General features: G+C 44.7%; 11 protein-coding genes across 11 annotated transcripts, besides 18 other annotated features; all 11 read left to right on the top strand.

Moving 5' to 3' along the window:
* Positions 1-399: 399 nt before the first annotated feature.
* On the top strand, positions 400-2,859 carry Tb11.01.6420 (DNA repair/recombination helicase protein PIF1; the record flags this gene model as incomplete). Its single annotated transcript, XM_824444.1, has 1 exon — positions 400-2,859. The coding sequence occupies one exon, from the start codon at positions 400-402 to the stop codon at positions 2,857-2,859; it is 2,460 nt and encodes an 819-aa protein (XP_829537.1).
* An 82-nt stretch (positions 2,860-2,941) lies between these two features.
* Positions 2,942-2,969: a microsatellite.
* A 168-nt stretch (positions 2,970-3,137) lies between these two features.
* Positions 3,138-3,160: a sequence feature (AT_rich).
* Positions 3,161-3,469: 309 nt separating this feature from the next.
* Tb11.01.6410 (phosphomannose isomerase, putative) lies at positions 3,470-4,699 on the top strand (the record flags this gene model as incomplete). The annotated part of the gene is made up of 1 exon (XM_824443.1): positions 3,470-4,699. The coding sequence occupies one exon, from the start codon at positions 3,470-3,472 to the stop codon at positions 4,697-4,699; it is 1,230 nt and encodes a 409-aa protein (XP_829536.1).
* A 1,041-nt stretch (positions 4,700-5,740) lies between these two features.
* Positions 5,741-5,762: a microsatellite.
* Positions 5,763-6,161: 399 nt separating this feature from the next.
* Tb11.01.6400 (hypothetical protein, conserved) lies at positions 6,162-6,920 on the top strand (the record flags this gene model as incomplete). Its single annotated transcript, XM_824442.1, has 1 exon — positions 6,162-6,920. One exon carries the CDS (start codon positions 6,162-6,164, stop codon positions 6,918-6,920), a length of 759 nt encoding a protein of 252 aa, XP_829535.1.
* A 31-nt stretch (positions 6,921-6,951) lies between these two features.
* Positions 6,952-6,973: a microsatellite.
* A 411-nt stretch (positions 6,974-7,384) lies between these two features.
* Positions 7,385-7,426: a microsatellite.
* Positions 7,427-7,896: 470 nt separating this feature from the next.
* Positions 7,897-10,206, top strand: Tb11.01.6390 (hypothetical protein, conserved; the record flags this gene model as incomplete). The annotated part of the gene is made up of 1 exon (XM_824441.1): positions 7,897-10,206. One exon carries the CDS (start codon positions 7,897-7,899, stop codon positions 10,204-10,206), a length of 2,310 nt encoding a protein of 769 aa, XP_829534.1.
* Positions 10,207-10,592: 386 nt separating this feature from the next.
* Positions 10,593-10,644: a sequence feature (AT_rich).
* Positions 10,645-10,708: 64 nt separating this feature from the next.
* Tb11.01.6380 (hypothetical protein, conserved) lies at positions 10,709-11,827 on the top strand (the record flags this gene model as incomplete). The annotated part of the gene is made up of 1 exon (XM_824440.1): positions 10,709-11,827. One exon carries the CDS (start codon positions 10,709-10,711, stop codon positions 11,825-11,827), a length of 1,119 nt encoding a protein of 372 aa, XP_829533.1.
* A 522-nt stretch (positions 11,828-12,349) lies between these two features.
* Positions 12,350-12,395: a sequence feature (AT_rich).
* A 242-nt stretch (positions 12,396-12,637) lies between these two features.
* Positions 12,638-12,761: a sequence feature (A-rich).
* Positions 12,762-12,960: 199 nt separating this feature from the next.
* Positions 12,961-13,016: a sequence feature (CT-rich).
* A 26-nt stretch (positions 13,017-13,042) lies between these two features.
* Positions 13,043-13,162: a sequence feature (A-rich).
* A 113-nt stretch (positions 13,163-13,275) lies between these two features.
* Positions 13,276-13,325: a sequence feature (AT_rich).
* A 204-nt stretch (positions 13,326-13,529) lies between these two features.
* Positions 13,530-13,617: a sequence feature (A-rich).
* A 204-nt stretch (positions 13,618-13,821) lies between these two features.
* Positions 13,822-13,879: a microsatellite.
* A 589-nt stretch (positions 13,880-14,468) lies between these two features.
* Positions 14,469-14,490: a sequence feature (AT_rich).
* Positions 14,491-14,517: 27 nt separating this feature from the next.
* Positions 14,518-14,540: a sequence feature (AT_rich).
* A 243-nt stretch (positions 14,541-14,783) lies between these two features.
* Positions 14,784-14,840: a microsatellite.
* A 281-nt stretch (positions 14,841-15,121) lies between these two features.
* On the top strand, positions 15,122-16,624 carry Tb11.01.6370 (hypothetical protein, conserved; the record flags this gene model as incomplete). Its single annotated transcript, XM_824439.1, has 1 exon — positions 15,122-16,624. The coding sequence occupies one exon, from the start codon at positions 15,122-15,124 to the stop codon at positions 16,622-16,624; it is 1,503 nt and encodes a 500-aa protein (XP_829532.1).
* An 824-nt stretch (positions 16,625-17,448) lies between these two features.
* On the top strand, positions 17,449-19,482 carry Tb11.01.6360 (metalloprotease, putative; the record flags this gene model as incomplete). The annotated part of the gene is made up of 1 exon (XM_824438.1): positions 17,449-19,482. One exon carries the CDS (start codon positions 17,449-17,451, stop codon positions 19,480-19,482), a length of 2,034 nt encoding a protein of 677 aa, XP_829531.1.
* Positions 19,483-20,308: 826 nt separating this feature from the next.
* Positions 20,309-21,439, top strand: Tb11.01.6350 (hypothetical protein, conserved; the record flags this gene model as incomplete). The annotated part of the gene is made up of 1 exon (XM_824437.1): positions 20,309-21,439. The coding sequence occupies one exon, from the start codon at positions 20,309-20,311 to the stop codon at positions 21,437-21,439; it is 1,131 nt and encodes a 376-aa protein (XP_829530.1).
* A 385-nt stretch (positions 21,440-21,824) lies between these two features.
* Positions 21,825-22,433, top strand: Tb11.01.6340 (hypothetical protein, conserved; the record flags this gene model as incomplete). The annotated part of the gene is made up of 1 exon (XM_824436.1): positions 21,825-22,433. One exon carries the CDS (start codon positions 21,825-21,827, stop codon positions 22,431-22,433), a length of 609 nt encoding a protein of 202 aa, XP_829529.1.
* Positions 22,434-23,151: 718 nt separating this feature from the next.
* Positions 23,152-23,191: a microsatellite.
* A 177-nt stretch (positions 23,192-23,368) lies between these two features.
* Positions 23,369-25,012, top strand: Tb11.01.6320 (hypothetical protein, conserved; the record flags this gene model as incomplete). The annotated part of the gene is made up of 1 exon (XM_824435.1): positions 23,369-25,012. One exon carries the CDS (start codon positions 23,369-23,371, stop codon positions 25,010-25,012), a length of 1,644 nt encoding a protein of 547 aa, XP_829528.1.
* Positions 25,013-25,171: 159 nt separating this feature from the next.
* Positions 25,172-26,191, top strand: Tb11.01.6310 (hypothetical protein, conserved; the record flags this gene model as incomplete). Its single annotated transcript, XM_824434.1, has 1 exon — positions 25,172-26,191. One exon carries the CDS (start codon positions 25,172-25,174, stop codon positions 26,189-26,191), a length of 1,020 nt encoding a protein of 339 aa, XP_829527.1.
* Positions 25,308-25,335: a microsatellite.
* Positions 26,192-26,255: the final 64 nt, after the last annotated feature.

The raw sequence follows: 26,255 nt of genomic DNA, 5'->3' as shown, positions 1-26,255 counted from the left end.
GACGTTTGTCTCCATTCCCACACGCCCCACATCTGTCACCTATATGCAGTTATCATAATGAAGAAATATGCTGACTTTTAGATTTTCTAAATTGTTGTTTAATCTTTTTATTGTTTTGGTACATGTTGGTCAGTTATAAATTTTATTTATTCGTTCGTACACCTGTTTTACCTTCACTACCCGAGGGGAGTAAGTGCATATGACCCCAACGGCATGTATTTCCTGTTTGTTTGTGTGTACTGTAGTTGTTAAGGGGGACTGCACACCGTCACTGCCGCAGGCTTAGGCCACCACACAACTTACTGCTCTTTTCTTTTTTTTCTTTCATTGCATGTTACCTCTAATGTCGTGAACCTCCACTGTCCGCGTTGGTCGCTTGGTTAATGCTCGAGCCACGTCATGCTCCTCAACTCCACCAGGACTCTATTGCTAACGTATGGAAGACTGCTTTTTGCACCGGGGCGAGAAGGACGGCAATCCCGCCTTGCGAAAGGTGTTTCTGCTTGGACCGTTGCTGCAGAAGGTGAAAAAGGGGGGCAGCTTTCCCCTGCACCGGAGAGTACTTCCTGTTGTGGGGCTGCAGAAGTCAACGAAATCAAGGAAAGAGACACGAAGACCTGTCGGCAGGCGTCTAGCGCTGGCCACAACGACCTGGGGCTTCAGGAAAAGGAAAAATCAAGCGGTGATGAGTCAGCTTTTTCGTCACTCGGTCTCAATGAGGAGAAGCGGAGGGCTCTCACACTTGTCCTTGATGGAGCTCCGCTTTTCATTGGTGGTGGTGCTGGTGTCGGTAAGTCATATATGATCCAGAGTATTGTGACAGCGTTAAGGGCGAAGGACCTTGACGTTGTCGTAACGGCATCTACCGGAATAGCTGCACTCAACATTGGGGGAAGCACTTTTCACAGCACATTTGGAGTACGAGTTACCTCCGTTGGTAACAGTGAGACAAACGAATCATGTGCCGTCTCGATCCTTCGCTACAGCAAGAGTCTTCTTGCCAAAGTGGACGTTATTGTTGTGGATGAAGTATCGCTTTTACACGCTAGACATTTGGAGGGGCTGGATATTGCCGCCCGCGGGGCACCTGGAAGGATACCTCACCTTCCATTTGGTGGCATTCAAGTTATATTATGCGGAGACTTCATGCAACTAATGCATAGCACTGAGAATTGTACTTCTCAAGATGGCGGTGGTGATGCAGGCAACAAAATTGGTTACCGAGGGGACGAAACCACCGAGAATACAGCAGGACAAAATAGAAGCGACGTAAGCTCTACAGCTGCTGTCACAGACCAGGGACATATTATGTCGGCGGTGAAAAATATTTGTGTAGGTGAGCGTCAGCGGACAAGCAGTGGTCTAATCTTCGAGAGCCCTCTCTTCTTAACCTGTTTGCTTCACCTTCAACTTTGCGAAGTTAAGCGGCATGGTGACACCGCATTTCTGAATGACCTCAACAAGCTCCGTCAAGGTGTTCTCACTCGTCGCATGATGCGGTCTGCGTTGGTTAATCCGGAAGATCCTAACGCCATCCAACTCTATCCCACCCGCCGATCTGTGGCGGCGTTTAATGAAAGTAAAATGCTTGAACTTGACGGGGAGGAACATCTATTTCGGAGTATAGTTGAGTCAGCCGGTCTTTCCGGCCCCAAAGGTCATGCATCGCCGAACAGTCGAGGAGCAAACAACGTCGACGGTTGTAATGATGTGGTGGTGTTGCACTTCCTAGAGAAGATGAGGTCCTCCCGAAGATGGCAACGGGAAGTGAAGAAGTTTGTGGGACAGATATGCACGCGGTGTGGCATCTCCGGTATAGCCACTTCTGTAGTAGCACCTCCTTATAGTTCAAGACAACCCTATCTGAAAGTCTACGTACACTTTTGTGTGAGTAAGCAGTACGATTGTCTCTATCCAGTGGCTAAAATGAAAGCAGAATGGGAGCGTAGTTATTACGGTACCACGCCCGAAAGTAAATCCGCTCGAAGGTTTTTTGGTAGGGTGCTGTTTGAAGTGAAACATAAGAACTCCCTCAGTACTTTTCTGCGCGCCTCCCTGAAGCAGGCATACTCGAAGGTGATAGAGAGTGATAATGTACTCCAAAGCAAGAGACTAAAGGTCGGTTGTAGGGTAATACTACTGCGAAACTTAAGCAATGAGTACGTTAACGGCTCTACCGGTACCGTCATCGGCTTTCAACCTGTAAATAAATCTCGGCATTTATTTCCCAAAGGTATCAGAACCCAACTTTCGCGGAAAGTGTACGCCTCTCTTTCACGGAGACCAGTGGTTAGTAGTGACAGTTCGGCCGGGTCATCAGAAAATTCATACGGCGGCAATGGGAAGGAACAGGCGCTTGACGTTGTCAACTATGACGACGTTATTGTTCCCATTGTGCGGATGGACGCTGACGGAAAGGATGTGGCTATACCTTGGTTATCCCTTCCGCTACCGGATCTGCAAGACCGAGTGTTTTGTACTGCACGTGTCGTCACAATGCCCCTCGTACCTGCCTATGCATTTACTGTACACAAGACGCAAGGACTCACTCTGGATCATTCTATACTGCTAGACTGCAAGGGGTTCTTTCCCTGTAACCATATCATTTATGTTGCTGCGAGTCGCGTGAAGAAGTTCTCTCAATTGCGCATGATAAATGTCTCCCCCCGTATGGTAACTGTTCATCCCGGGGCACTGCATTTCTCCTCGTCACTTCCCAACGTTGCGGAGGCTGAGACAAAGTGGAAGAAGTGGAAAGAATTACAACGCATGGTTAATAATGGCAAAGCCCTTTCGGCGTCTAACCCATCCGTCTTGGAGCTTGCACTGTACTGTGCGACGTGGAAACACCACAAGTGAGATATCGTTTTTCGTGCCCCTCCCTTCCATTCATCCTCTGTGTTTGTTTTTAGTTGTGATTCTCTTCTTGTTATTTTTTTGAATATATATATATATATATATATATATATTGTAATTACCCAATTATTTGCACTCTTTTTTATTTGCGCAAGCGTTTTGTTGTATTCATCTGTCTTAACCAGTTAATTTTTTTTTGCTAAACTTCCCCTCCTTGGCAGTTTCCACTGTCGTGTTACCATGTTTTTTTTATTTTTATTCTCACAGGTCCTACAGTCTCGAATTTATTTTTTATTTTTTAAATGGCCTGAACTGCGGTTGCCTTACCTTGTCTTCCATCTCTTTTTTTTTTTTGTGCATGTGTCATCTAATATATATAGTCGTTTGTACTTTTGTTTTCTTTTAAGCGGGACTCCCTTGATAGAGGTCGCCACCATCATATCTGTTATTGGCTTTCTAAAATATTCAATTCTTTTCCGTAACAGAAACGGAAGAAGGTGTACGATCATTGAAATATCTGCCTTTTTTCTTGCTTTAATTCATTCATTTAATCATTTATTACTTCCCTTTCTTCCTTCCCCATTTAAGACTAGGTAGTTTAAAGGAATCCGACATGTCGAAGTTAATTAAATTGGATTGTGGCGTCCAACACTATGCGTGGGGAAAGGAAGCCGCGGAGAGTTATGTCGCTAAAATGAAAGGTGAGGGAAATAAGGAGGGTAAGTATGCGGAACTTTGGGTTGGAACGCACCCAAATTGCCCATCGAAAACGTTTTCTGGACAAAATTTGGATGACTTTCTAAAGAATGACAACAACATGTCACGATTTGTCCATCCCAAACAGCAAGCAGATCCACGTTTCCGTGATACTGTGCCATTCCTACTCAAGTTACTGTCAGTGCAAACGGCTTTGTCTATTCAAGCACACCCAAACAAACAATTGGCGGAGAAACTCCACAGGGAGAATCCCGAGAAATACAAAGACCCCAACCATAAACCAGAGTTAGTGGTGGCACTGACGCCTTTCGAAGCACTGTGTTGCTTTCGCCCGTTAAAAGACATTCTCGAGTTCTTGGAATCCGCGTCCCCGTTGAAAACTCTTTTGGGGCCCGCTGCCGATGTGCTACCCGGAGAGGTCGAAGATAGTGAAGCGATCAAACATATGATGGATATTGTTTACAATACCGATGCAAAGAAGCATGCAGAGGCACTACAAGAACATGCGGAGGAGCTGCGAAGTAGGGGTGGAGAAATGACTAAAGAAGATAGTGTTTTCTTACGTGTCCTTTATCAATATCCCGACGATATGGGTTGTTGGATGGTGTACTTCCTCAACTATGTGCAATTAGCACCAGGTGAGGGTCTTTTTTTGGCTGACAGTGAGCCTCATGCCTATCTGTTTGGAGATAGTGTTGAAATAATGGCATGCAGCGATAATGTTGTGCGGGCGGGGCTCACTCCAAAATGGAAAGATGTGCCCACCCTGTTGAGGATGTTGCGTTACGGCACTGATGGTCTTGAGCGTGCAAAATTCGAGCGCTATCGAGCCCCCGAGGGATCAGAATGGGAATTGCAACATTATTCCCCACCCAGAGAGTTTCAAGACTTTTCTCTTTACCGCATTGAACATCGTGTGGAAAGGCAGGGACAAACACACATAAAACTTCCAACGGTTGGGTTGGGATTTTGCGTGGAAGGATGTGGCATTGTAAACGGGGAAAGAGTGCGTTTGGGTGAATGTTTTCTCGTCCCTTATGGTGACCTAAAGATTGAGGCGTTTGGCGATTTTCAGATCTTTGTGGCATCCATGAATTACTCTCTCCATTCGGCATCGCATATGTGAGACTCGGTGTGTTGGTGCAACGCAGATTATCAAAATAAAAATTTGTAGATGCGGACGGCAAAGACAAGTTAGCAGAATATCAGCAAAAGTAAAAGAGAAAAATAATAATAATAAGGGGAATGCAGTAGGTAACGCTTTTTATTATACTTAGTGTTCGGACCATGCTGCTGTGTAAACAGTTGCAATATGTACAATAAGGTGAAAGGGGCTCAATTAATAATGCAACATTTTGTGATATAGAACTGGTAGGAAAGGGGGTGAGTATAGTTTTGGATGGAAAGGCACCATCAACTAATGTCGCCTCCCTCCTCTGTCCTTCCACTCGTCTAAAATGAGAAAATTTGTTGAATGCGTGCAACGACAAAGTAAAGGGATGCACAAATTGTCGAGTTTGGATGAAGGCGATGTGCCTGGCGGAAATATTCTTCATTACGATAATTTACGGTATATTTTCTATTTTAGCGAGAGGGGAGGTGCGATGTTGCATCAGAGTTGCAATAGGTTGTGGTAACCACGTGTTGATTAGGATCTTTCAACACTGAATGTTTCTCCCCCCTTTTTTTACTTATCTATGCTGCAATGTTCTCTTTTTTTTATCGTTTTTTTTTGTGTGTGTGCTGTTACTTGTGGATTACCTTTTCCTTCAGCATATCAGGTACCCGTATGGATAGCGTTCCTTTATTTATTTACATTTTTTGTCGGGTTTGGTTGGTTGTGCTGTATTGTCGTTGTGACTGCGTGACAGACTTTTTTTTATTCTGCTATCTCTCCCATATTGGATCGAGGAAGGAAGATAGGAAAGAAAAGTGGAAAAGTAAGAATAAAAAGAAAGACATGATCAGTTTTGTTATGAGGAGAGATGGTTTGGACCTCGTCCTCTTCCCCAACCTGCACACGGGTGCTAACCCACTGTGCTCGTTAATGAGGCACCGTAATATAAGTGTGTGAAGCGCGAATTTGTTTATAATATATTCATGGAAGTGGCGGTAGGTGCAGAGTGGTGAGGTGACCGCGGCAAGGGCAGTTATTTCATTCCGTGGAATATATATATATATATATATATGCACAAGAGCTGTTACGAAATCATTTCCTGAGAAACATAACCAACGCTTCCTTCTTCTGGTACTATTATTTCTCACACACACGCACACTTTCGACTGTTAAGAACCCATTTACATCATATCGATTATTCACGGTGACGGTTGTGCGAGTTTCGTATCTCCGCATACGTAGAGCTGCTAATGTATTTGCCTCCCATGATTGCTATCGCAAAAAAGATTTTTCTTTCTAAATTGGTCAGAACTTATCCTTCATTTAATTTCACTTACTTATACGTGCACGTATACACATGTAACCGCCTAAACAGGTGGTTGTTAATAGTAGCTGTTGCACAGTTACCATTCGCGTAGTAGGCCGATAAGTGCAGAAAAAGAGAAGTGTATGTAAAGGAGGCGCTGGAGGGATGAGTACTAAATCCTCAATTTCACCTAGTGTAAAGGCACCAAAGGGTGCTGTAACTGGTGTGTCGCCATTTCTCCGCTCACAACAAGAGTTGCAACAAAAACTCCACTGTGATTATGTTCTGCTGTGGTACAAACGGGACCCAGAATCTATACCAGGGCAATGCCCAAATTTCTTATGTGTTGGAGAACCTATTCCAGTGAAGTTGTCTCACCACGTCTTTATGCAGATGGCATTCGGGGTGCTGAAGGATCGTCTGTGGAAGGGAGCAACCCGAAAAACTAACATCAGAAAGGGAAGTACAGCTGGTGCACCGGAAAAAAGGCAGCATGGTGGAAATTCCACAAATTCCTCGGAATCGAATACAACCGCGACGTCCGGCGAGCAGCCGTCAAACAACACAACCTCCTTTACGTCACGTGAGCAGGACGCCGTAGCAATGTACTGTTTCTTGTGGCAGTTCACCACCAAAATGCTGAAATCTCAAGAAGAGGCGCTTGCATTGGCACGGAAACACAAAAAAACTGGCGGTGTGGAACCGTCCCCGTCTGTTCGAATGACGAAGCAGCAACTGCGTTTACAGTTACTTCTGGAGTACGGTGTGGATGTGCAGAAGGTGCTTGGCGATGGCCTCCACACGACAGGGGCAGTACGTGATGAATACTACAAGGAGCTTCTGACGGGAAAAGTGTCGGAGGAGGAATTTCTCAACCAACTTTCCAAACCCGCAGGTATGGCGCAAACGTGTGGTGTTATGTAATACCCGTCTCTATGTGTAAGTGATTTTGTATCACACACACACACACACACACAAGTACGCTGTGTTCAGTTACTCTCCTCAACTTTGTGCTGCTATTCTTACCTCAATTACGCAAAGCGTTTTTTTATTATGTGCGTTGAGGCCATACACGACAGCGATCTTTCATCCTTTCTTTCTTCCTTTGAATATCTTGTGTATGACCCTTTCCATTTGGTCAACATGCATACCTTGTTTTATTTCGTTGCATTTTTCTTCCTTTTTCGAGCCAGATATGGAAATGAGCGACGGGAACAGGGTGCACGTCGTGATGATCGGACCGGTGCTTATCCTGCAATTGTGGTGTAGAGTACTTGATACTCTTTGTGTAGCGTGCTCTGTATATTTTTTTTCACCTTTCCATTAATTTGGTGAGTTTCTCGCAAGCGCAAGGCCTTGTGTTCTGTTCGCACCAGTGGTGGTACCGTTGTGTGTGTGTGTGTGTGTGTGTGTGTGTGTGTGTGTATGTGGCTGCATGGCGTGAACTACCGTGTTGTTATTATTAGTTTTTGATTATGGCTCTTTGATGAATCAAAATGTTGCTGCTGTTGTTTTCGTGTGTGCGACAGTGACACCGCAATGATGTCTGGTCCCACTTCGCTCATGAAATTTCTTCTTTTGGATATGTATCATCTGAAAGCCGCGATTGGATGCCCCCAAAAGTTCGGTATTTTAATCAATCCCTCCGCCATGTGTTATGGTGGGAGCTGTCACTTTTGTTTACCTCCTCGACAATGCTGTTCTGTTTTCATCATGAACTGATTCTTTACTTGTCGTAGTTGAGTTATCAACTGCTGTTAGTACTTGCGCCGACGAGTCTTCATTTCTTGGTTTATGAAAAAATTGGTAATTTAATTTTCTCTCAACTTCTTCATAGCGCCAATCGCGGGGCAAAGGACTTTTGCACATATTATACATATTCCGACCTCAACGATCTGGAATGGTGCGACTACCACCAATAGTACAGGGGTCCCAAGCGGATGGTATCCAACGTCGTCAGTCTGTTGCAACTGCACCGGCTGCGAGAAGCGCGGCCCGTCGTGGCAGCATACGTTTCAAGAAATCACTTATTTACTGGAAACTTTTTGGTGCTTCAGCTCCTCTGTATTGTGGTCCACTGGGTGAAGTGGTTGGTGAAGTTGAAGAGGGTACAGTTATACGTGAAACTCGCCGGTACAGGGATCCATTTGGGAATTGGTGGGTGGCTTCGCGCTCAGTAGATGATTCGCTGTTGTGGTTACTGTTCTCATCGCCGCCTTCCTCAGATGGTGAAGTTGGTCAGTGGCGCAGGGTATACGACCAGCAGGACCAAGATATACCAAGCAGTCCCCGCACTGAGGAGGTTGCCGTACTTGGCAGTTATTCCATTCCACCTGAAGTGAGCACAAAGGAGCTTCCTTCACTGGATGATGTACATCAGTTCATTCGTGTTTTGGGTAAATCTTGGCGAGCGATGACTTCGAATCCCGCGGCGCATACGCGCGATTGGAACACACAGTACCAACAGTTGGTGGAGCAGAACCTTTTTGCAGAGCGAGAGGCGAGCACTTCGGCCAGAGATCAGCTTCGTTGCTTTATGGAGGAGTTCAAAGCAGCTGCTGAGGAGGCGGCACTGGGCGTTGTAGCAGAGTTAGTACTTCCAGCAGAGTTACGATCAGGAAGGGGAGTCACCGGGGAACGAAACTACTTCGCACGTAATGGCCTCCTCGTTCGAGTTATGCTGGATGACTGCGACGACGAAGAGAACAAAGGCAGTGAACAAGCGTGGCAGGTTGCCACACAGTTTTTTCTTGCGCAGCAAGTGTTATCGTTAGAGGCACCAAAGCAACTGTTTCACACCCTTCCGACGGCGCTCGTTACATTTTGTGGCGTCCGGGTTTGTGTTTTCGCTATTGCGCCGATTGAATTGCAGAACGTTGTGTACTTACCGATACAGGAACTCGAGCGCGGAAACTTGGAAACACCTAACTTTGTCCAGAGGCGACTTGGTGAACTCGGCGCTGCAATATCATTGAAGGGACATGTCCTCAAAGGGGCTGAGGGAAAAAGTGTTGATGTGGCAATGTCCGCTGATGTCGCTCTGATTAAAGGATATGATAAGCGACTCTATATCATAGGTTCCGGTCGCCTGCTTCCAGAGCTTGCGCTTCTCGGTAATGAAGAAAACATGAAGGACCCCACCAAATGTAATCTGTGGGATGATACCTTGACGACTTTACGTTTTCGACCAGAGTTCCTTCTTAGGTGGAGTGCTCCACTGAACCCGGATGCCTTCGTGGAATCCACTGCAACCCCGGAGGATAACGCCACCATCGTTGAGGCCACGGAATACATACGAGCGAAGTTAATACCAACGGTGGCAGCGATGGTAGGTTTACATGAACCCATCGACATACCACGCCAGGATGCCGTAGAGTGTACTTTATGTGGTAATACCCTAACAAATGAGCTGCGGTTTGTCGTGTGTCGGAGCAATGAAAAGTGTTGCCATATATGCTCCCATTGCTACGCCAGGCGACTGTCCGAGCAAGGAGACTCGACTCGTGATATTTTCTGTGATGCCGTTAAGTGTGGTGCAGGCTTTCGTGGACCCAAAGGTCTACTGATGCAGCCCTCGCTATCGTCAATTTTTCATGCGAATGGACTGAATATGCGGTTTTTGCCTTTTGTATATCATGCCATACCGGCGGGTGCAAAACCCGTTGTGGGACACTACTGTGAAATTGAAATGGTTGCGCGGGCAGCGGTCCGCGTGTTCCGCAATAAGTTACGCTCTACTTCGCAAGTCATAGACGAGGTGAGGCAGATCTCCCAGGACCTCTTTTTAGGGCTCTTGCAATCGTCTGGTCACGTGCCAGAGCGGTTCTGGGCAGACGAAATCGGCCCCACTATAGAGAAAATGTATGGGCCACTAGAGCCATTCAATACAGAAAAGATGGATGTTGAGCTTTTGTACCATCGCGTAGCGGACCTCTCTGGTATTGTGCTCAGCAGTTCAAGCGTAGAGTCGCTATATGGTGAAGAGCGACCGTTTCTTCAGTTGGAAAGTGTTGAACCCGTTGTAAAAGTTGTGGTTCCCCCGTATGTTGCAGATGAAGAAGCACAGGAAGAACTCCGAAGGGGGCTATACGACAGTTTGGGTGAGACACTGCTATTTTGGATTGGCGCCTTCACAGATGGTGTGGAAGGAAGCACAAGTGGCGGCAAACTCCCCCACGAGCCATTCTACCTTACTGAGCAACCAATCTAAGGATGAGATATTCTGCGAAGTAGTTCGCAACACCTCCGAACTACTTACGTTTCGATACATGTAACTCATCGTTTTCGTTTTTGTTTCAACTTGAAGATCAGTTTGTATTTAATCTGTACGTAGTGCCCTATACATCGAGAAGTCCATATTGATTTCTTTATTCGGGTGTAAAACTGTGGGTTCACTTTCCTATTTGTTTATTCCCGTTAACTGGTATTACCCTTTCTTCTGGTTATTCGGTAACGACAGCCGCATATACTACTAGTGGGGTAGATGGAGGTTATTGTGAGTTGTGCTGCGGTTAGTGTAAATTCACAGAATCTGTCCCTCACCACTTCTTTTCGGTATTGTTGGTATAACTTACTTCACTGTTTTGACTGTTGTTGTTTTATTATTATTATTATTTTTACATTTTCAAAATAAGTATATTTATTATAAGCGATTCCACCAGTTTCCACTGTGTAGCACAACATCACTATTTAAGTTAGCTCCACTATTTGCAATGTTCCACGATCTGACTAACGTGACCCAAAGCAAGCGTCAGGTGCATCCTCATCACATGCATGAATCTGACATGGAGGTAGCGGCGCGAATGACGGCACCGGTATTTACTACTGATGAAGGCATCGCAGAAAAGTTGGACCAACTCTCCCGTAAAGTGGATGCTATTTATGGACTTATGCTGCACCTGGTTCAGCAAAGGCAATTACCCACCGCACCTGAGTTACTAACCTCTACATCACAAACCTCAACAATCGAAGCTGTGCATCCCGCCTTTCCTGAAGAGGAGCCCAACTTTGTTTCGATGCTGAGTAGTGCCATGCCACACGCTACGCACTCTGCCCCTCAGTTCTTTGAATCTCCTACCCATGATCCACTTACCAGTGGGACGATAGACACCGTTACGACTCCGATGGTTTCCACAAGGGACAAGGAGGAGGAGCACATAAAAGCTACCGATAACAAGAGGGCCCTATCAAACCCACAGTCCTCGAGTGCCACTCGTGGAGATGATCACAACAGCTGGAAGAGACACGACTGCTTCATTTTGTTGGTCGAATTCAAATGCCAACGCATGAAGCGGTGCGTGAGCAGTTCCTTCATCACACCCGGACAGTACGCTATTGTACAGGGAGACCGCGGCCACGATTGTGGTGTTGTCAACCAATGCAGTGAATGGAATGCTGAGAAGGGCTGCATCGTCCGTGAAGAGAGTTTTGACGGCAATGTGACGAATGTGGTGCGGATGAAGGGTGAAATGGGTCGAGTATTGCGCGTGGCAACGGAGGAGGAAGTGGAGCGCCTTTTCGGGGAGATCTCGCGCAATGAGAATCTGGCCTTAAAGACATGCCGCGAGATTGTAGCGCGCCTTGGGCTCGACATGGATGTCGTTGATTGCGAGTATCAATTCGATCAACAGAAGATCAGTTTCTACTACGAGGCATCCCGCTCTATTGATTTCCGGCAGCTGAACAGTGAGTTGTTCCGCATCTTCGGTGTCCGCATATGGCTTCAGAACGTGAACAATTCCGTGAAGAATGTTGTTCCAGCTGGAGCCATGTCACGGGAGGAGAAAACGCAGTACCAGAAGAGTGGCCTCCGCCCTCCAACGTACAAATAAGGTCGCAACAATTCAACAGTGTTTTACTCACATTCTCACGCTGCTGACTGGTGGCGTTGGAGTTTACTTGACAAAAAAGAGGAAAAAAAAACAAGTAAAAATTTCCCTCCTTCTTTCCTTCTTTCTACCTTTCCTCCCTCCAAGAAAACAACATTGAATGGATAAAAGAGTGAATGATGATTAATGAAAAACAAAAAAAACAAAAATAAATAAATAGACAACGATAGCGGTTAGAATGTGGAGCAGAGGGGGGTGCGTATGGAGACGGAACAAATAAATATCAAATAATTGGTTTTATGTTTCTTGCTTCGTTCCCCTCCAAGTTGCCGGAGGGTAAGGGAAACAGGGACTTAAAGTGAGTCGAGCGAAAACGGAATTACCATAGAACCAAAACTAAAGCAAAGAAAGAAAGAAGAAAAATATGATAGAGGAGAAAATAATACATGCATACTCTCATACGCAAATAAAAAAGTAAAAGAAACAAAGACAGAAACATGATGAAAGCAAATGCGGTGGTAATCGATTTTTTTTTATTTTTAAAGAAAATGAGATTATTAAAAAAAAAATACCTTAAAAATAGGAGAGGAAAGTTGTAATAACAATAATAAGAAACTTCCGTCCACCCTCTTCGTTACTCCTTTCACTCACATCTTCCGCACGTTTAGAGAAGGAAAATAAAACAAAAAATGTGAGAATTTCTGCTCACAAGGTTTCGATAGAGTCATGAAGGTGCCAAAGAAGTGGGGGGGGGTAAACAAAAAAGAAAAAAAAATTTTGAATTGTGGCCAGTAATTTTTTTTTCAAAAAAAATTTTTTTGTTTTTTTTTCTATTTTGATTTCATTTTCCTTTAGACTTATTTCGGTATATGTCATTCTTTTGTTCTTTTCTTTTCTGTTAGTTTCTTTATGGTTTGTTTTGCTTTGGCTTTTTTTTAATAAAAATATTTTACTTATTTATTACATTTTTACCCTTCTCTTCCCTCTGTATTTATTATGGCCACATTTTTTTTTTTAAAACCCTTTTACCCTCCACTTTCTATCGGTTCTTTTTTTTTCCCCCACTCCCCCTTCATTCCCACCATTTTATAACAGAGCAGCCTATAATTTATAAATTCATTGCTGTTTGTCGCATAGAAGAAAAAAGAAATGGGAAAAGAAAAAGTAAAGGAAAGGAAAGGATCGCAAAAGAGTGCGCGTGAAGCACCCTTTACACTATTCCCTTTCCTTTCTTCTTCTTTTCCCATTTCTATTTTCATTTCCTTTTCCTTTTGTTTTTTGATTTTTGATCTTTTTTTCTTTTCTCCCCTCTTCTCTTTTCCTCCACTTCTTCTGTTTGAGGTCAATACGGGAGTGCATCAGTCACACATCTGATGGGGGGGGGGGGAAAAACGGCGTCATTATTTCATGTTTTCCGTTTCTTTACTCTCGTGTCATTCCTCAACTCCTCCTTTTTTTCTTTAATAATAATAATTATTATAATATATAAATAATTTATTTTGACCGCCACTTGATTCTAAAGGAGTGGAGTAGTGACGGAATGTGTTGGATTCATGATATCCGAATAAGGCACAACGGAATCCCAAAGAGGAAAAAAAAAGAACAGCATACTTACAGACATATTTACAGACATACAGACACATATTCGACTACAGTTAACTGAACTCGACTCGAATTTCTGCGGCCTGATGTGAACATGTGGGAGTTTTTGTTGTTTTTTTTATCATTTTTTTAACTTTCTTCACTTTTTGTAGTGTTGGAGTGTTTTCTTTTTTTTTTTTAATTCATTTTTTGTCATTTCTGCGTATCGTGTGGATTCCCCGTATTTTCTTCATTTGATTGTCCACGCAGCAATTCCTCCTTCAGATATGAACTCTTTTTTATTTCGTATCACCTCAAGAGGAGGACCGCAAGAACGTGAAGAAATGGAGCAGTGACGCAACCCCCTTTTTTTTATAAAAAAAGAAAAAAGAAGTAATGGAAATGAAAGACAAATGATATATATATATATATATATATTTATATTTATTTAAATATATTTATTTACATACATATGCAAAAGAAAACAAAAAAAAGGTGATCTAAAGGGACATCTTTTGATCAAATTAGGAGGATAGGAATGAAGCAGGTAAAGAAAAGAATAAAAGGAAAAAAATTTTTTGGGGGTAAACGAAAAAAAAAAAGACGAATACTGAAAATATTCCGAAAAAAAAATAAATATACGCAGGAGAATAAAAGTTTGTCTTTTCCACTTTGTGGAGACCCGACAATCCCTCTTTTTTTCTTTTTGATTGGTTTAATCTTGTACTTCAGACGGCACGGGTGAAGGTCGGTAGTTGTTGTTGTTTTCTCTCTCTTTTTTTTCTTCTCCCCTCCCTCTTAACCTTTTGTATTTTTTCACAACGACTTTGCACTACCTTATGGAATGGTTCACTTTCCATTCCCTTCTCTCCGTTACTATATCATTTTTTTTTCCCCCTTTTGGCGTCGCTGTTGTTGTTGTTGTTTCTTTTTTTCTTTTTTGTTTCCTTTTCCAATCCTTGTAGAGGCTGTTGTCCTCATGTTTTTCATCATCTATCTCAATATGCCACTCCAATTCGGAGCCCATCCTCTCATTATGTCTTTTTTCCTCTTCCTTTTCTTCTTTTTTTTAAAAAAAAATTATTCTTTTAGTGTTTATTTTCTCATACATCTTTTATTATATATATATATATTTGCATCCGTAGTTTTGGTTCTCCTCCTACTTCCTCCTCCTACTGTTATTATGTTCAAAACAATGTGTTACTCCATAGTTTAGTTGAGGAGGAATTAATGACGACACATGCTCATGTTTGTATCTGTGGAAACATAACAAAAAAAGGCAATGCCGTGTACTGCCAGAGCGGAATATTTCATTTTGATGACGCGCCAACGATACCGTGCAACCGTTTAGGGGAAAATGTTACACATATTCCACACAATATATATTTATACTACTTATTCGTATGTACATATATATATATATATATATATATATTGTGGCGTGTCTAGTCTTTAATTACGGTTTTACAACGATTAGTCGTGGAGGCGTTCGGAAGTAGTTGAAGAGGAAAACAGTCTACTGATTATCGTTTGGCCATTAATCTCTTTTATTAGTAAACACGTCTTACAGTTGTGATTAGTTTCCTTTCTGATGGTGATTGGTCAGTATTATCCTAAGGCTCGGTGCCAAAGGTGTTGTTTGTTGAATGAACAGCATCTTCTTTTCTTTTCTTTTTTGTGATACACGTGCCAGTGGCGGCGTTAGCTGAACACCAAATGGCCCAACCCAGGAAGAAACTAGAATGGAAAAAAGAGGTGCCTTTTGGGCTCACCGCATCGCAATTTGGCATGGCTCTCGGGCTTAGCGGACACATTGTTCACTTTGTGGATTATGTCCGAAATATCGTTGGCACGGAGTTGGAATTTACAGGCAACGCAATTACTGATCACGGTATAAACACTGAGCCAAAGTCGCGTGCGCTGTATGAATTATTAACCTCTACAGCTGTTAGTGACGGTGGCTTCTATCTTTTGGAAGGAAGGCTTCTTGGTTGCTCTCCTGATGGACGTGTCTTTGAGGACGCGCCACCGGTATCTTCGCAGTTAATGTCGCCATCGCGAAAGGGAAATGAAACCAAGTTGATGGGTGTAAAGAATGGGAAACATCAAGAGAATCCAATATCTATCCGAATTCCGTTCAGGTCAAAGAGTGTAAGGGATGATTCTTTAGCCACCACACCGTCTCCCGATTCACCCACGGCTTCCACATCGAAACGCTTGGCAAGATTGTTGGAAATCAAATCCCCCTATTACGCATTATACGACAGCACCAAACGCTTATGTCACCCCTTTGGAATACCTCAACAGTACCTTTGTCAAATGCAAGGTCAGATGGCGATTGCCGATGTGGATGTATGCGACTTCTTTGTCTATCTGGATAAACCAGTTTGCCAAGTTGTTGCATGGCGAGTTTACCGCAGTGACGAGTTTTGGAGATGGGCACACCCGAAACTTCTCCAAGTAGTGGAGTGGATCCGCGATGGTCCACCAAAGTCACTTACAAAAGACTTTAAGTTTGGCGAGTTCGACTATTCAAGGATTAACGTGGAGCCACTGATTTTTCCGTATGATATATCTAACTCCAAACCAATTTGCGACAATCGACGTTTCCCCTTTTTTGCAAAGTTTGTGAACCCTTACATGGACCCCCGGCGTAGCCGTGAGCAAGAGGAGATCCTGCGGATGCTATCGAGCCCAGTGACACGATTTCTTTTCGACAATAACCATGGACTCATTAAGTCGGAAGGTGTTGAATACGGTGAAGAGGCGATGATGTGGTGTTGTGCCACTGCAGATAGCACCGGTAGCATCAGCCGCTGTAGAAACTCGCTTGCAAGTCGGTGGTGCGGTGGTGCTCCCAATGGGGCAGCGGCCGGAGGAGGGGAGGCTCTGGCGTTATTAAAACCAGTTGATTTTAGTGATTATCGAGTAACGTGCCGCGTATATACTCCAGGTGAACCGGCATGCTGTGATAGCAGTCAAGGATGCGGCATTTGTTTAAGGAGGTTAAGGTTCTGTGAAAGGAAGTTATTCTCCAGGCTCAATCCATTAGCGTCCCCACCAGATATCAGGCAATTAACCACACCTCTCTGTTCACAGCCTGAGGGCGCCGTATTATCTGTAAGTCAAAGCGATCCGATTGAGAGCGATAATGACCCAATTATTGTCGTCGAAGACGGGGGGACGTCATCATGTTCTTCTGTTGAGGTTATTAGCTGAGAAGGACCTTCTTCATACTGGAAACTTTTCTTTCATCTTTTTTCTCTTTTCTTCCGAAGTACTTTACTTTTTGTGCGCTATAGGAAGATGTGAAGGATTCTTATATACTGAATGTGTTTTACTTCACGTGAACCCCTTCCTTTCTTTCTTCTTTTCCTTTAAGAAAAAACTTTCATGACTAAATATATACTTTATTGGTTCCTTTCGTTTTTCGCCCCAATTTTTACCCCTATTAGCGTTTGTGTGTTTCATTGTCCCAGTAAAACTGAGCTATTTTTGTTCTTTGCTTTAAAAAAACGCCCTTGCATATCTTTCTCTTACTCTCTTTTTGTTCTTCTTTCATATCTAAAGGCACATTTTTGCACATTTTTTACGCGTGTCAACTCGGTTTGTGACATGCTCTTTTTTTTTATGTTTTCAAAACTAGCATGGAGGTTAGGTACAATGGTAAATTAGAGCCTCAGAAGACGGAAGAATGCCGCTAATATTCGCCGTGTACTATTATACCATAAAATTGGTTTCACAGTTTGAATTAGCGACAGGATCCAGACATTAATTGTGTCAGTTGGAGATGGAAAATATATATATATATTGTTTTTTCATGACTCTGTCCAGCCGACAGAGAGAAGCGTTTATTTAAATTGGATCCTAAGGGGTAGGTGGTAAGTTTCGTTACTGTTCGATAGCAAATGGTCGTTAGTAATTTTAACAGTGCCCCTGGTTTCTTTTATAACTATTTGTTTCTTCCTGTTTTGTTTTTTAATTTGTGTTTCCTGTCTTTTACAGTACTTCTTGGTTTGTTCGTTATTCACAGAAGAAAGTAAATGCAGGGAGAACCGCGTGGTGCGCCCAGTGGGCAGTCGCTGTTTGAACAAATGCATCAGCAGCATTTCGCGCAGCCGCAGGGGTTTTCGCCCCAACAGCATCAAATTCCTCAACCAGCACATTATGTACCACCTCAAACCTCATTTACCCAACCGCATGGTGGCCAAACGTACAACCAACCAAATAATTCGTATTATCCACCAGGGGCTCCGCTCCAGCCACCACCTTTTATTTCTCCCCAGCAGGACAGTGATTACTACAAGGGATTTTACGACGGCGTAGTGAAACCATCGGGACCTGTCGTCGGTAATATAGTCAGTTGGGTGGCACCGCTGATTGTTAATATTGCCATATTCGTTGGTCCATTGTGGTATGTGCGACGGAAATACACGCAGGCTATGGCCCAAGGCGCAGCTGGTGGGGCAGGGAAGAAACCTGGAATGGGGAATTTGATGGAAATGATGAACCCCATGAAACCAAAGAATTTTCGTGTTGATGTGAAGGGTACCACCTTCGCAGATATTATCGGCATTCCTGAGGCGAAAGAGGATTTGAAGCAATATGTTGACTTCATCAAGGACCCAAAAAAATTTACAAGGCTTGGCGCTCGGCTTCCAAAGGGGTGCCTGCTAACGGGAAGCCCCGGTACGGGAAAAACATTACTCGCCCGAGCCGTTGCTGGTGAGGCGAATGCGCCCTTTCTCAGTTGCTCAGGGGCTGACTTTATCGAAATTTTTGGTGGAAGCGGACCAAAGCGCGTTCGTGAACTTTTTGCACAAGCACGAGAGGCTGCACCCTGCATTGTTTTCATTGACGAAATTGACGCCATTGGCTCTCGTAACCAAAGTGGTCGGAGTATGGGAGGTGGAGGTAGTGAAGAAAACCGTACTATTAACCAACTTCTTGCAGAGTTGGACGGTTTGACGAGTAAGGAGGCAATTGTAGTTATTGCGGCGACAAACTACCCCGAAGTCATTGACAAGGCTCTTCTACGCGAGGGTCGCTTTGATCGCAAGGTGAATGTCCCAATGCCTGACAGATCGGCGCGAGTTGAGTTATTTGAATACTACTTGAAGCGCATCATAACTGGTGACGCGGAGTGTAAACCAAAGATACAGCGCTTCCGAACTCGTAAGGAAAGCGAAGACGGGGACAACATTAAAACAGAATCCGCAGCTTCCCCAAAGGCAAACGATGGAAAAGAGAAAGTAGCTTCGCTTACCGCGGAGGAGGAGGCACCCGAAGTCAAAGTGATTCCCGGGGTGAGCAATAAAGAATACGCCATAGCTCTTGCGGATCGCACTCCCGGTGTATCGCCAGCTCAAATCGCTACAATTGTTAACGAGGCTGCACTCACCTCTGCAGTTGCGGAATGTGAGGTGGTCCCGTTGAAAACCCTTCAGGAAAGCATCGACGATGTCCTCATCGGAAAAAAACACCGGCAGCGTATGAGTGACAGCTCATTGGAACGGACCGCCTACCACGAAGTTGGCCATGCGATTATGGCGTGGACATCACCACTACAGAAGGATGTTTTAAAGATATCAATCATTCCTCGAGGTAGAGCTGGTGGATACACGCAACAAATGCAGGACGAAGCGATGGAGCCTCGCACAGATGCCTTTTTGTTTTCTCAACTTTGTGTGCTGATGGGCGGTCGTGTGGCCGAGCGTATTTTCATGAAGGACATATCAACAGGTGCTATGGATGATCTCCAACGTGCGACGCGTATTGCCATGGAGAAGCTTCTTCTTTATGGAATGTCTAAGTCCATTGGTCAGCTTGCCTTCAAAGCGAACGAAAGAAATGAGGGCCGCGGTTGGATGAACTTTTCAGAAGAACTACATGCGAAAGTGGAAGAGGAAGCGCGGCATCTCGTCGCTTCGGCTTATAAACATACAGAGAAGGTTCTCTTGGAGAAACGTGAGCTTCATGAAAAGCTTACGAAACTTTTACTGGAAAAGAAGGAGCTAACGAAAGCCGACATTGAGCAGATCCTCGGTCCTCGTCCAATAGTCACTGATACCAGCTAGAGCTGGTGAATTTTATTTCATGTTCTTAAGGTGTTGCTTGTTTGTTTTCATTCTTTTACTTTTATCTGCTCACAGAGTTGGTTGCCAATTCATTTAATTGTTGTTCCGTCGCTGGCGTTCCAGCAGGAAGCCACGAGCCGATAATTCTCAAAAATATATTGTGGTTGCAACTCTCGTCGTTATTATTGTTTGGACTGTTGTTGTTGCTACGTCTTTTTTTTTCTTGTAAACAAACAGAAGAAAAACACCTGATGAGAATGACAACATAACGGGAAGAGCAAACACCGGAACGTTTGGAAGAGGGGGTGTGAGGGAAGCAGCAGTATCCTTTTATTTATTACGTTCGTGCGCATGGTGGTGCAGGTGGTTCATATTATGCTGTATGATTTTCTCGCTTCCTGAGATGTCACGCATGGTCGTCGCAGGTTGTTGAGTTACTGGTGAAATTTTTGCGAGCGGTTTACGTTTGTGGGAATATGATGATTAGAAGTAAGTAGTTAATGGGGGACGACGGAGGAACTTGTATTTGTGTGTGTGCGTATGTGGTAGTGCATGTCAAGGGTATCTGGCCGTTTCTGTGCGGCAGTGTTACCCTAACTGTAGTTACCATTATGGTTGATAATCTACCTGGGTGTGTAAGTGGGCACATGCGCACCTTAAAATAAACATCCCACTTAAACTGCGGATGTGACGCTTTTTTGATGATGTTGCCGTTGTTGTGTTGCGCCTCACTCCTTTCATTCTATTCCTCCCTTTCTATTCTTTTCTTTTTTTTTTTTCACCGCTGTCTCGTCAAATTCATGCTGCTGTACCTAAGCATTTAGACATGATTGAGACACCTGATGCGTCCAGTGGTGTATACCCTCAGATACACCAGATACGTGAAATGATTCGTGAGGTGTCGGGGGTGCTTGAAAGTGATTTGCAAGTCGTTCGGGAAGGTTGGGATAAACTTAGGAAAGCGAGAGAAACAATAATGAAAGGATTTCTAGGGACTAATATCGATTCACCCTCAGTACATTCACCGCGTGATCGGGGAACCATTTTGCCAGAGGACGTGGAGTTGTCCACAATGGAGGATGGAGAGTCGATGAATGACATGTGCATTTCTGAGGATAGTGCGTCAGATAATTCGCACGGAGAGGTTGAGAACGTAGGACGTGACGACGCTGCTCCATCTTCGGAGTTACCAAAGAAGACATTTATGGGTAACGGTAGCGGGGGGTCGGATGCTTCTATTATGGGAGAAGTTAGTGAGCAACAAGAGGACGCGAGTCACATTCCAGAGGAAACCCATTTCGATGTTGGAAAGCGCAGCGGAAAGCTTCAAACTGTTTATGCCTCAATTCCGTGCGTGCACGTGATTGAGGCGTGCACGAGGCCACACGTACACAAGAAGGGCAGTCGGTGCCTTTTTGAAAAGGGGACTTTTTGCGTCCCTCAAAGTCTTTCCAAGAAAACACCAACGACACAACCATCCAATAGGAAAAAGGTGTCTGCCGTCAATTGTCAATCTCGCCGACCCCGTCGTGCCGCGCAAACACGTGTGGACCGTATGATATCACCCAGTGGTCCCTCCTACTCTCCATGCCGAACGTCACCCGACCAAACCTTTTGGATCAATGTGTGGCCGTGTTTCGGAAGTTTTTCGGTACGGTCGTGTGTGCCCAGTCGTATTGCTGTATATGGAAACTTTTTTTATGTAGAGGACGTGATTGAGAGAGCTGCTGCAGCCACCAAGTGCCGTCCAGCTCCACGTGTGTTGTACGAGCCTCACGGACGCCCTGTTTGTTCGGTGAAGCAGTTACTGCCGGAGCATCACTATCTAATATACCCGGGAGGGGCATTGTACCGTCGCGAAAATATACCGGAAGCGCTGCTGCGGGAACTTATTTGGTCAGCGAAGGCAAAACTCATGGAATGTGGAACGCCTCCTGGGAAAGCGGCGTCTTCGTGAGCGCAGGATTCTTTCCATGCGCTGATTTGTGTCATCCTCTCCATCGTATTTCTTCCGTTCAGCACGTCGTGTGTACCATTACGATGAACAACGATGCTAGTTATTTCAGTCACTTCTAGATGTCACGCACTTGTGCACTACATTGCTCGGTAATGAATTCGCTTTTATCTCTCTGTTATATGTTTTACTTTATTAAGATATTCGGTGTCATTGCTCGTCAAAACAGAGTTTCCTACTGTTTGTGTCAAAAATAAAAAAATCGCACATCAAATGCACAAATTTGAATATTCGTGTTTAACACGATACGTTTCCTCATATATGTGTTTATTTACCGCTCCGCTGTTGGGTTTGCATGAAATTTCTTCCTTAGCCAATCCCCAGAATTATGGTCAAGAAAATGGGTAGAGACGAAGCTAGGGCTGGTGTGGAGCGACGTCCTCCACCGATGTTAAAGGCAGAGCGGCAGGCAGCTTTTAGGCGCAAAGTGCGGAACGAGCTGCTGCTCAGCGGTCGCGAACGGAAGGATGCAGAGAGGCAGCGGATGGAAGAGTTCCGACGGCTATGTAAAGCGGAAGGTATTCAATCCAAGCGTTTGCAGGAGTACGACGCAATGCGTGAGGAAGCGGCAAATAAACTAGGTGAGAAGCTAAATCATATTGAATATGATCAGAGCCTCACGAACGCCGAAAAGAGGAAGCGGAGGTATAACCTCAAGCGGAATTATGCCGGGCAGACGGTGATGGATCTCGTGCAGAAACAAGAAAAACATCACAACGCCTTGACAAAAGTAGAAAAAATACGAAAGAAGCGACAGGAGGAAATCGAAGCAGCGAGGGTGGCGAAAAGGGAACGCGATGAAATGAAGGTGAAGCGAATAAAGGAGCGTATGGCGCAGAACGCCTTGTATGCGCAAAGAACCCGTAAGGGCCAACCTGTCATGAGTGGCAGAGTCGAGGCATTGTTGAACAAAATTCAACGAAATCAGCAACAATGAGTGAAGAGAGGCGATTAGTGGCGTCTTCGCCACTATTTTGGGTTCTCCGCACTGTCGGTTCATCACTATTTCTGTGCAATAACGAGTAATCAGCAATTAACCCAGTTTAAGTGTGTAATTTGGATTTCAGAAAATGACACCTGCCGATGTATGCCGAGGGATCTTTTAAAAAATGTCTCAAAGAAAGAAAGAAGAAAGGTGGGAAGGGGAAAGAATTCGTGATGACTTCTTTTGCATTCTGTATTAACTAGTGAACTTCTTCGAGCACTCGGACACTTATCTTTTTTTTCCATTCTATCCTGTAAGTAGCTGAAAGTTGTGGTTCGTAGATTTGGCACATTCCCTTCCCTCCGCCCTCAGGCTCATCGTGAAGTTGACGAGGACCGCAGATTGCCGCCATGGCAGGGGCGACTCTAGAGCTCTCAATTGTAGGATACATAATGGGGATGGTGCTAGTGTGCGCGGGTATTCTCTTCCCGCTTGCAGTTATGGGACTGCGTTCACGATCCGTATTTCGCAGAAGAGGACTTCGACCACAGTCAATGATACAGTGAAGGGTGATGCATCTCTTTTTCAGAGACACAGAAACCATTGTGCGCTTGATGTCCGTTGGGATCGGTTCCGCGGCAATATGGCTGCCCGCAACACGAGAAGGTGTTACTCACCATGTTTGAATTTCCCATACTTTTCAATATGGTGCGTTGTACGTACAACTTCAATATATATATATATATATATATATATATATATATATATATTCCTGTGTTGCTCTGGGCACTGAATTTTCTGTTGTGTATTCATTTCCCCTCTCCTATACATTGTTTTTTACACCGACTTTTTCCCACCTACTCGCGTCACTCTTGCTGCTAGCGCTGACGCGAAGAATTTGACATCCTGGTAGGCGGTCGTCGAGATACCTTAGGGGTTGCTTATGGATGTATTTCAAGCCATCTCTGACGCGCTACATCCCTGTATGCATTTCTCCACTTCTGCATCAATGCCGGAAGCTAACGAATTCCGGCGACGCTGGTGTGAAGGGAAACACAGGCGGTAGTGTGAGCCCCTGTGGGAGTCCTGATGAAACCGATTCAGGCACTTGGCGCAGCGCGGCGCAGGTCACGCCGATAGTGCTCCACAGTGGCAGGGGAAACTGCGTCAAAGAGGCACCCGTCCCCAACACACTCCCTACCAGACACCGCGAGAGTATAGGAAGTCGTTCACAAGACGTTTCTACTGTTGCAGCCGATGGCGAATCAACTGTACCAGACCACGGTCCCCTCCGACCCACCGGTCTTTGGAAGGTGGAGGAAGTTGTGGACGCTACGAAGGCTACGGTTGACTTCAGGCGTATTGACGAAGTGGAAAGTGAAGTCGTGGAGGCTATTTCCCAGTCAGATAGTTCCCTGGTGCCGTATGATGAAGAGGAGCAGTGGAAACACAAACTTATGTTTGTGCACAAGTTCAGGAAAAGTCCAAAACATTTGACATGGCGACAACTTGGAGAGGAGATTGAATGCATGGATTGTATCATCGATATGGACAAGCACAGGCCCGAAGAGGTGTTCACCATATCTTTTTACTTCACAGACAAAAAAACTGGAACTCGGGATGTGGTCTGGACGGCTCGTAACGACGTATCGCATTCGGAAGGATTAACCGACTTACTTGCCGCCATTGGTGCGTGCCTGGGTCGTGCTGACGTTCATCGAACCATCCGATTCGACGATGGCATGGGAGTTACACGAGATATTTCCATTCGCAAACTATCACGTTACACTTCCGACGTTACAGTCGCCTTCCGACCACCAGAAAAGTACAACAAATACGCTCGTAAATCTGAAAGGGACGAGTACGAGCAAAGTGCAACAGTGGAGGATAGGAGCACTTGGGGATTCCATCCGGCACTTATGGATCGTGATTACACCGCTCTCGACTACGAAGATCCGTCTGGAACCTATGTCATTGCTCTTTCGGCTCATGCCTTTAGCTACATAATTCTAATATGCATAAATCGTCTGCTGGAAAGACCAATGAAAGATTTCTATCGGCCTTCCCAGCTGATGCGCACAGCAAAGGTGCGGATGCACGATACTGTTGGTGTTAGTCACGCCGTGAAGGGATGGATGGGCATTGAGGAATTGATTTATCCACACTACACACCTGTCGAAGCAATACAGGAACATTGGCTTGGAAAGGATGCACCATTTAGTATTGTCGCCATCATCAATAAGTTACGTGAAATGACTTACCTGAAGAAGGAGAATCCAGAGCTCCGTTCTTGGCTCTCTGTACGCCATTATGACACACATACCGCTATACGAAACCTGAAGGTGAAAATGTTAGGAGTTGGCGCAAGCTCACTCTTCCTACCTGTATCACATAACCCCACGGTGAACCGCCTCCTTCCGAGGTCACAACAGCGACGACTGGAAAGTAGTTTCTCGCTTAATGCTGTTCTTGGCATGCCCGACGAAACGCGACAAATCGATGAGTTCAAGAAGATTACTGGATGTGAGTGTACTAACGAAATCGGGGATACCAAGAGCAGTACTGAAAAAAAGGACACTATCGAAAAGTAAGTATAAGTTTACGAGTAACGACACACACACAAATGTTTTCAGACGAATAATATATGTACATAAGTATATGTGCATGTAGGAAGAATGCGTATTACAGACGCCTCTAATTGACAGTATTTGTGCACCAAGCACAATCTACTCTTGTGTGCACAAACCTAGATGAAATGTCGGCTCCGTTGCTTAACTCTCTTGTATTGCTCTCGTTATCTTATAATGCCCTCATCCTTCTCATCCTTAAAAATCAACAGTGAATACACTAGTGAGGAGCGGGACAAGCATCCACGCGTATCCACAAATATATATATATATATATATATATATATTTGTTCGTTTGTGCCTTGTTCATCCTCTGCCTATTTCGTGACGATGGCCACTGAAGGAGAAGTGGACTTTTGGTCGGCTACTGTGCAAGCTTTCGCTCCGCTTCAGTTGGGAAATCCAGAACTTACGCCAAAATTGTTGAAGCGCCCGCCCTTCCGGTTCATTCATGACATCGTCACTTCAATCAACGCTCGTTTCGCGGCGTACGATCATATATTTCGCCCGGATCAACTAGACGCTTCATGCATAGACTCAAAGGAGAAGAAAATTGAGTACCTCACAACCTTAGTTGAATATATAAGCTCCTTGCTAGGAAAGAAAGTGGACGTAAACGTGAAGAAAATAGTTTCGGGAAGCGAGCCAGAGAGGACAAATACTTTCTTGCAATGCCTTGCGATGGCTGTCGGTTACGCTCAGCAGGACAAGGCAAAGAAAAACCAAGGCGCACAATCAGCGGAAAGTTCACGTCAACAGACTGCTGATGGGAAAGGTGCACGGGCGTCAACAAGGGAAAAGGTGCTTGTGGATACGACTTCGTCGGAGCAGAAGTGGGAGGATTCGGAAAGGGCGCTAGAAAAGGTTAAACTTTCCCAGGAATCGACTAATTTCTTCGAGAAGTTAAGTGCTTTTGGGCAGTTTCATTTGGACGAACAGACCTCAGTGAAGGATATGGGGGAGAGCATTGTAGCAATGTACAAGGAGCTTCAAAACGACACAGCCGAAACACAGCCAACACCACTGCCGCAAGAAGCTCTAGAAACAGCCATCAAGCGGCAATTGGAATCTGTTCAGAAACTCCAAGCACTAGAGGAAGAAAACAGGGAAATATTGAATAAACTGATGGTGCTGCTTACCTGAACCCTTTTTGCGTATGCACAGCCTCTGCGCTATACATTCTTCCGTATCCCTTTCGGTTGCATGT

Source organism: Trypanosoma brucei (genome assembly GCF_000002445.2).
Source record: "Trypanosoma brucei brucei TREU927 chromosome 11 chr11_scaffold01 genomic scaffold, whole genome shotgun sequence".
NCBI classification, from domain to species: Eukaryota; Euglenozoa; class Kinetoplastea; order Trypanosomatida; family Trypanosomatidae; genus Trypanosoma; species Trypanosoma brucei.
This window is presented reverse-complemented; position numbering and strand designations above follow the sequence as displayed.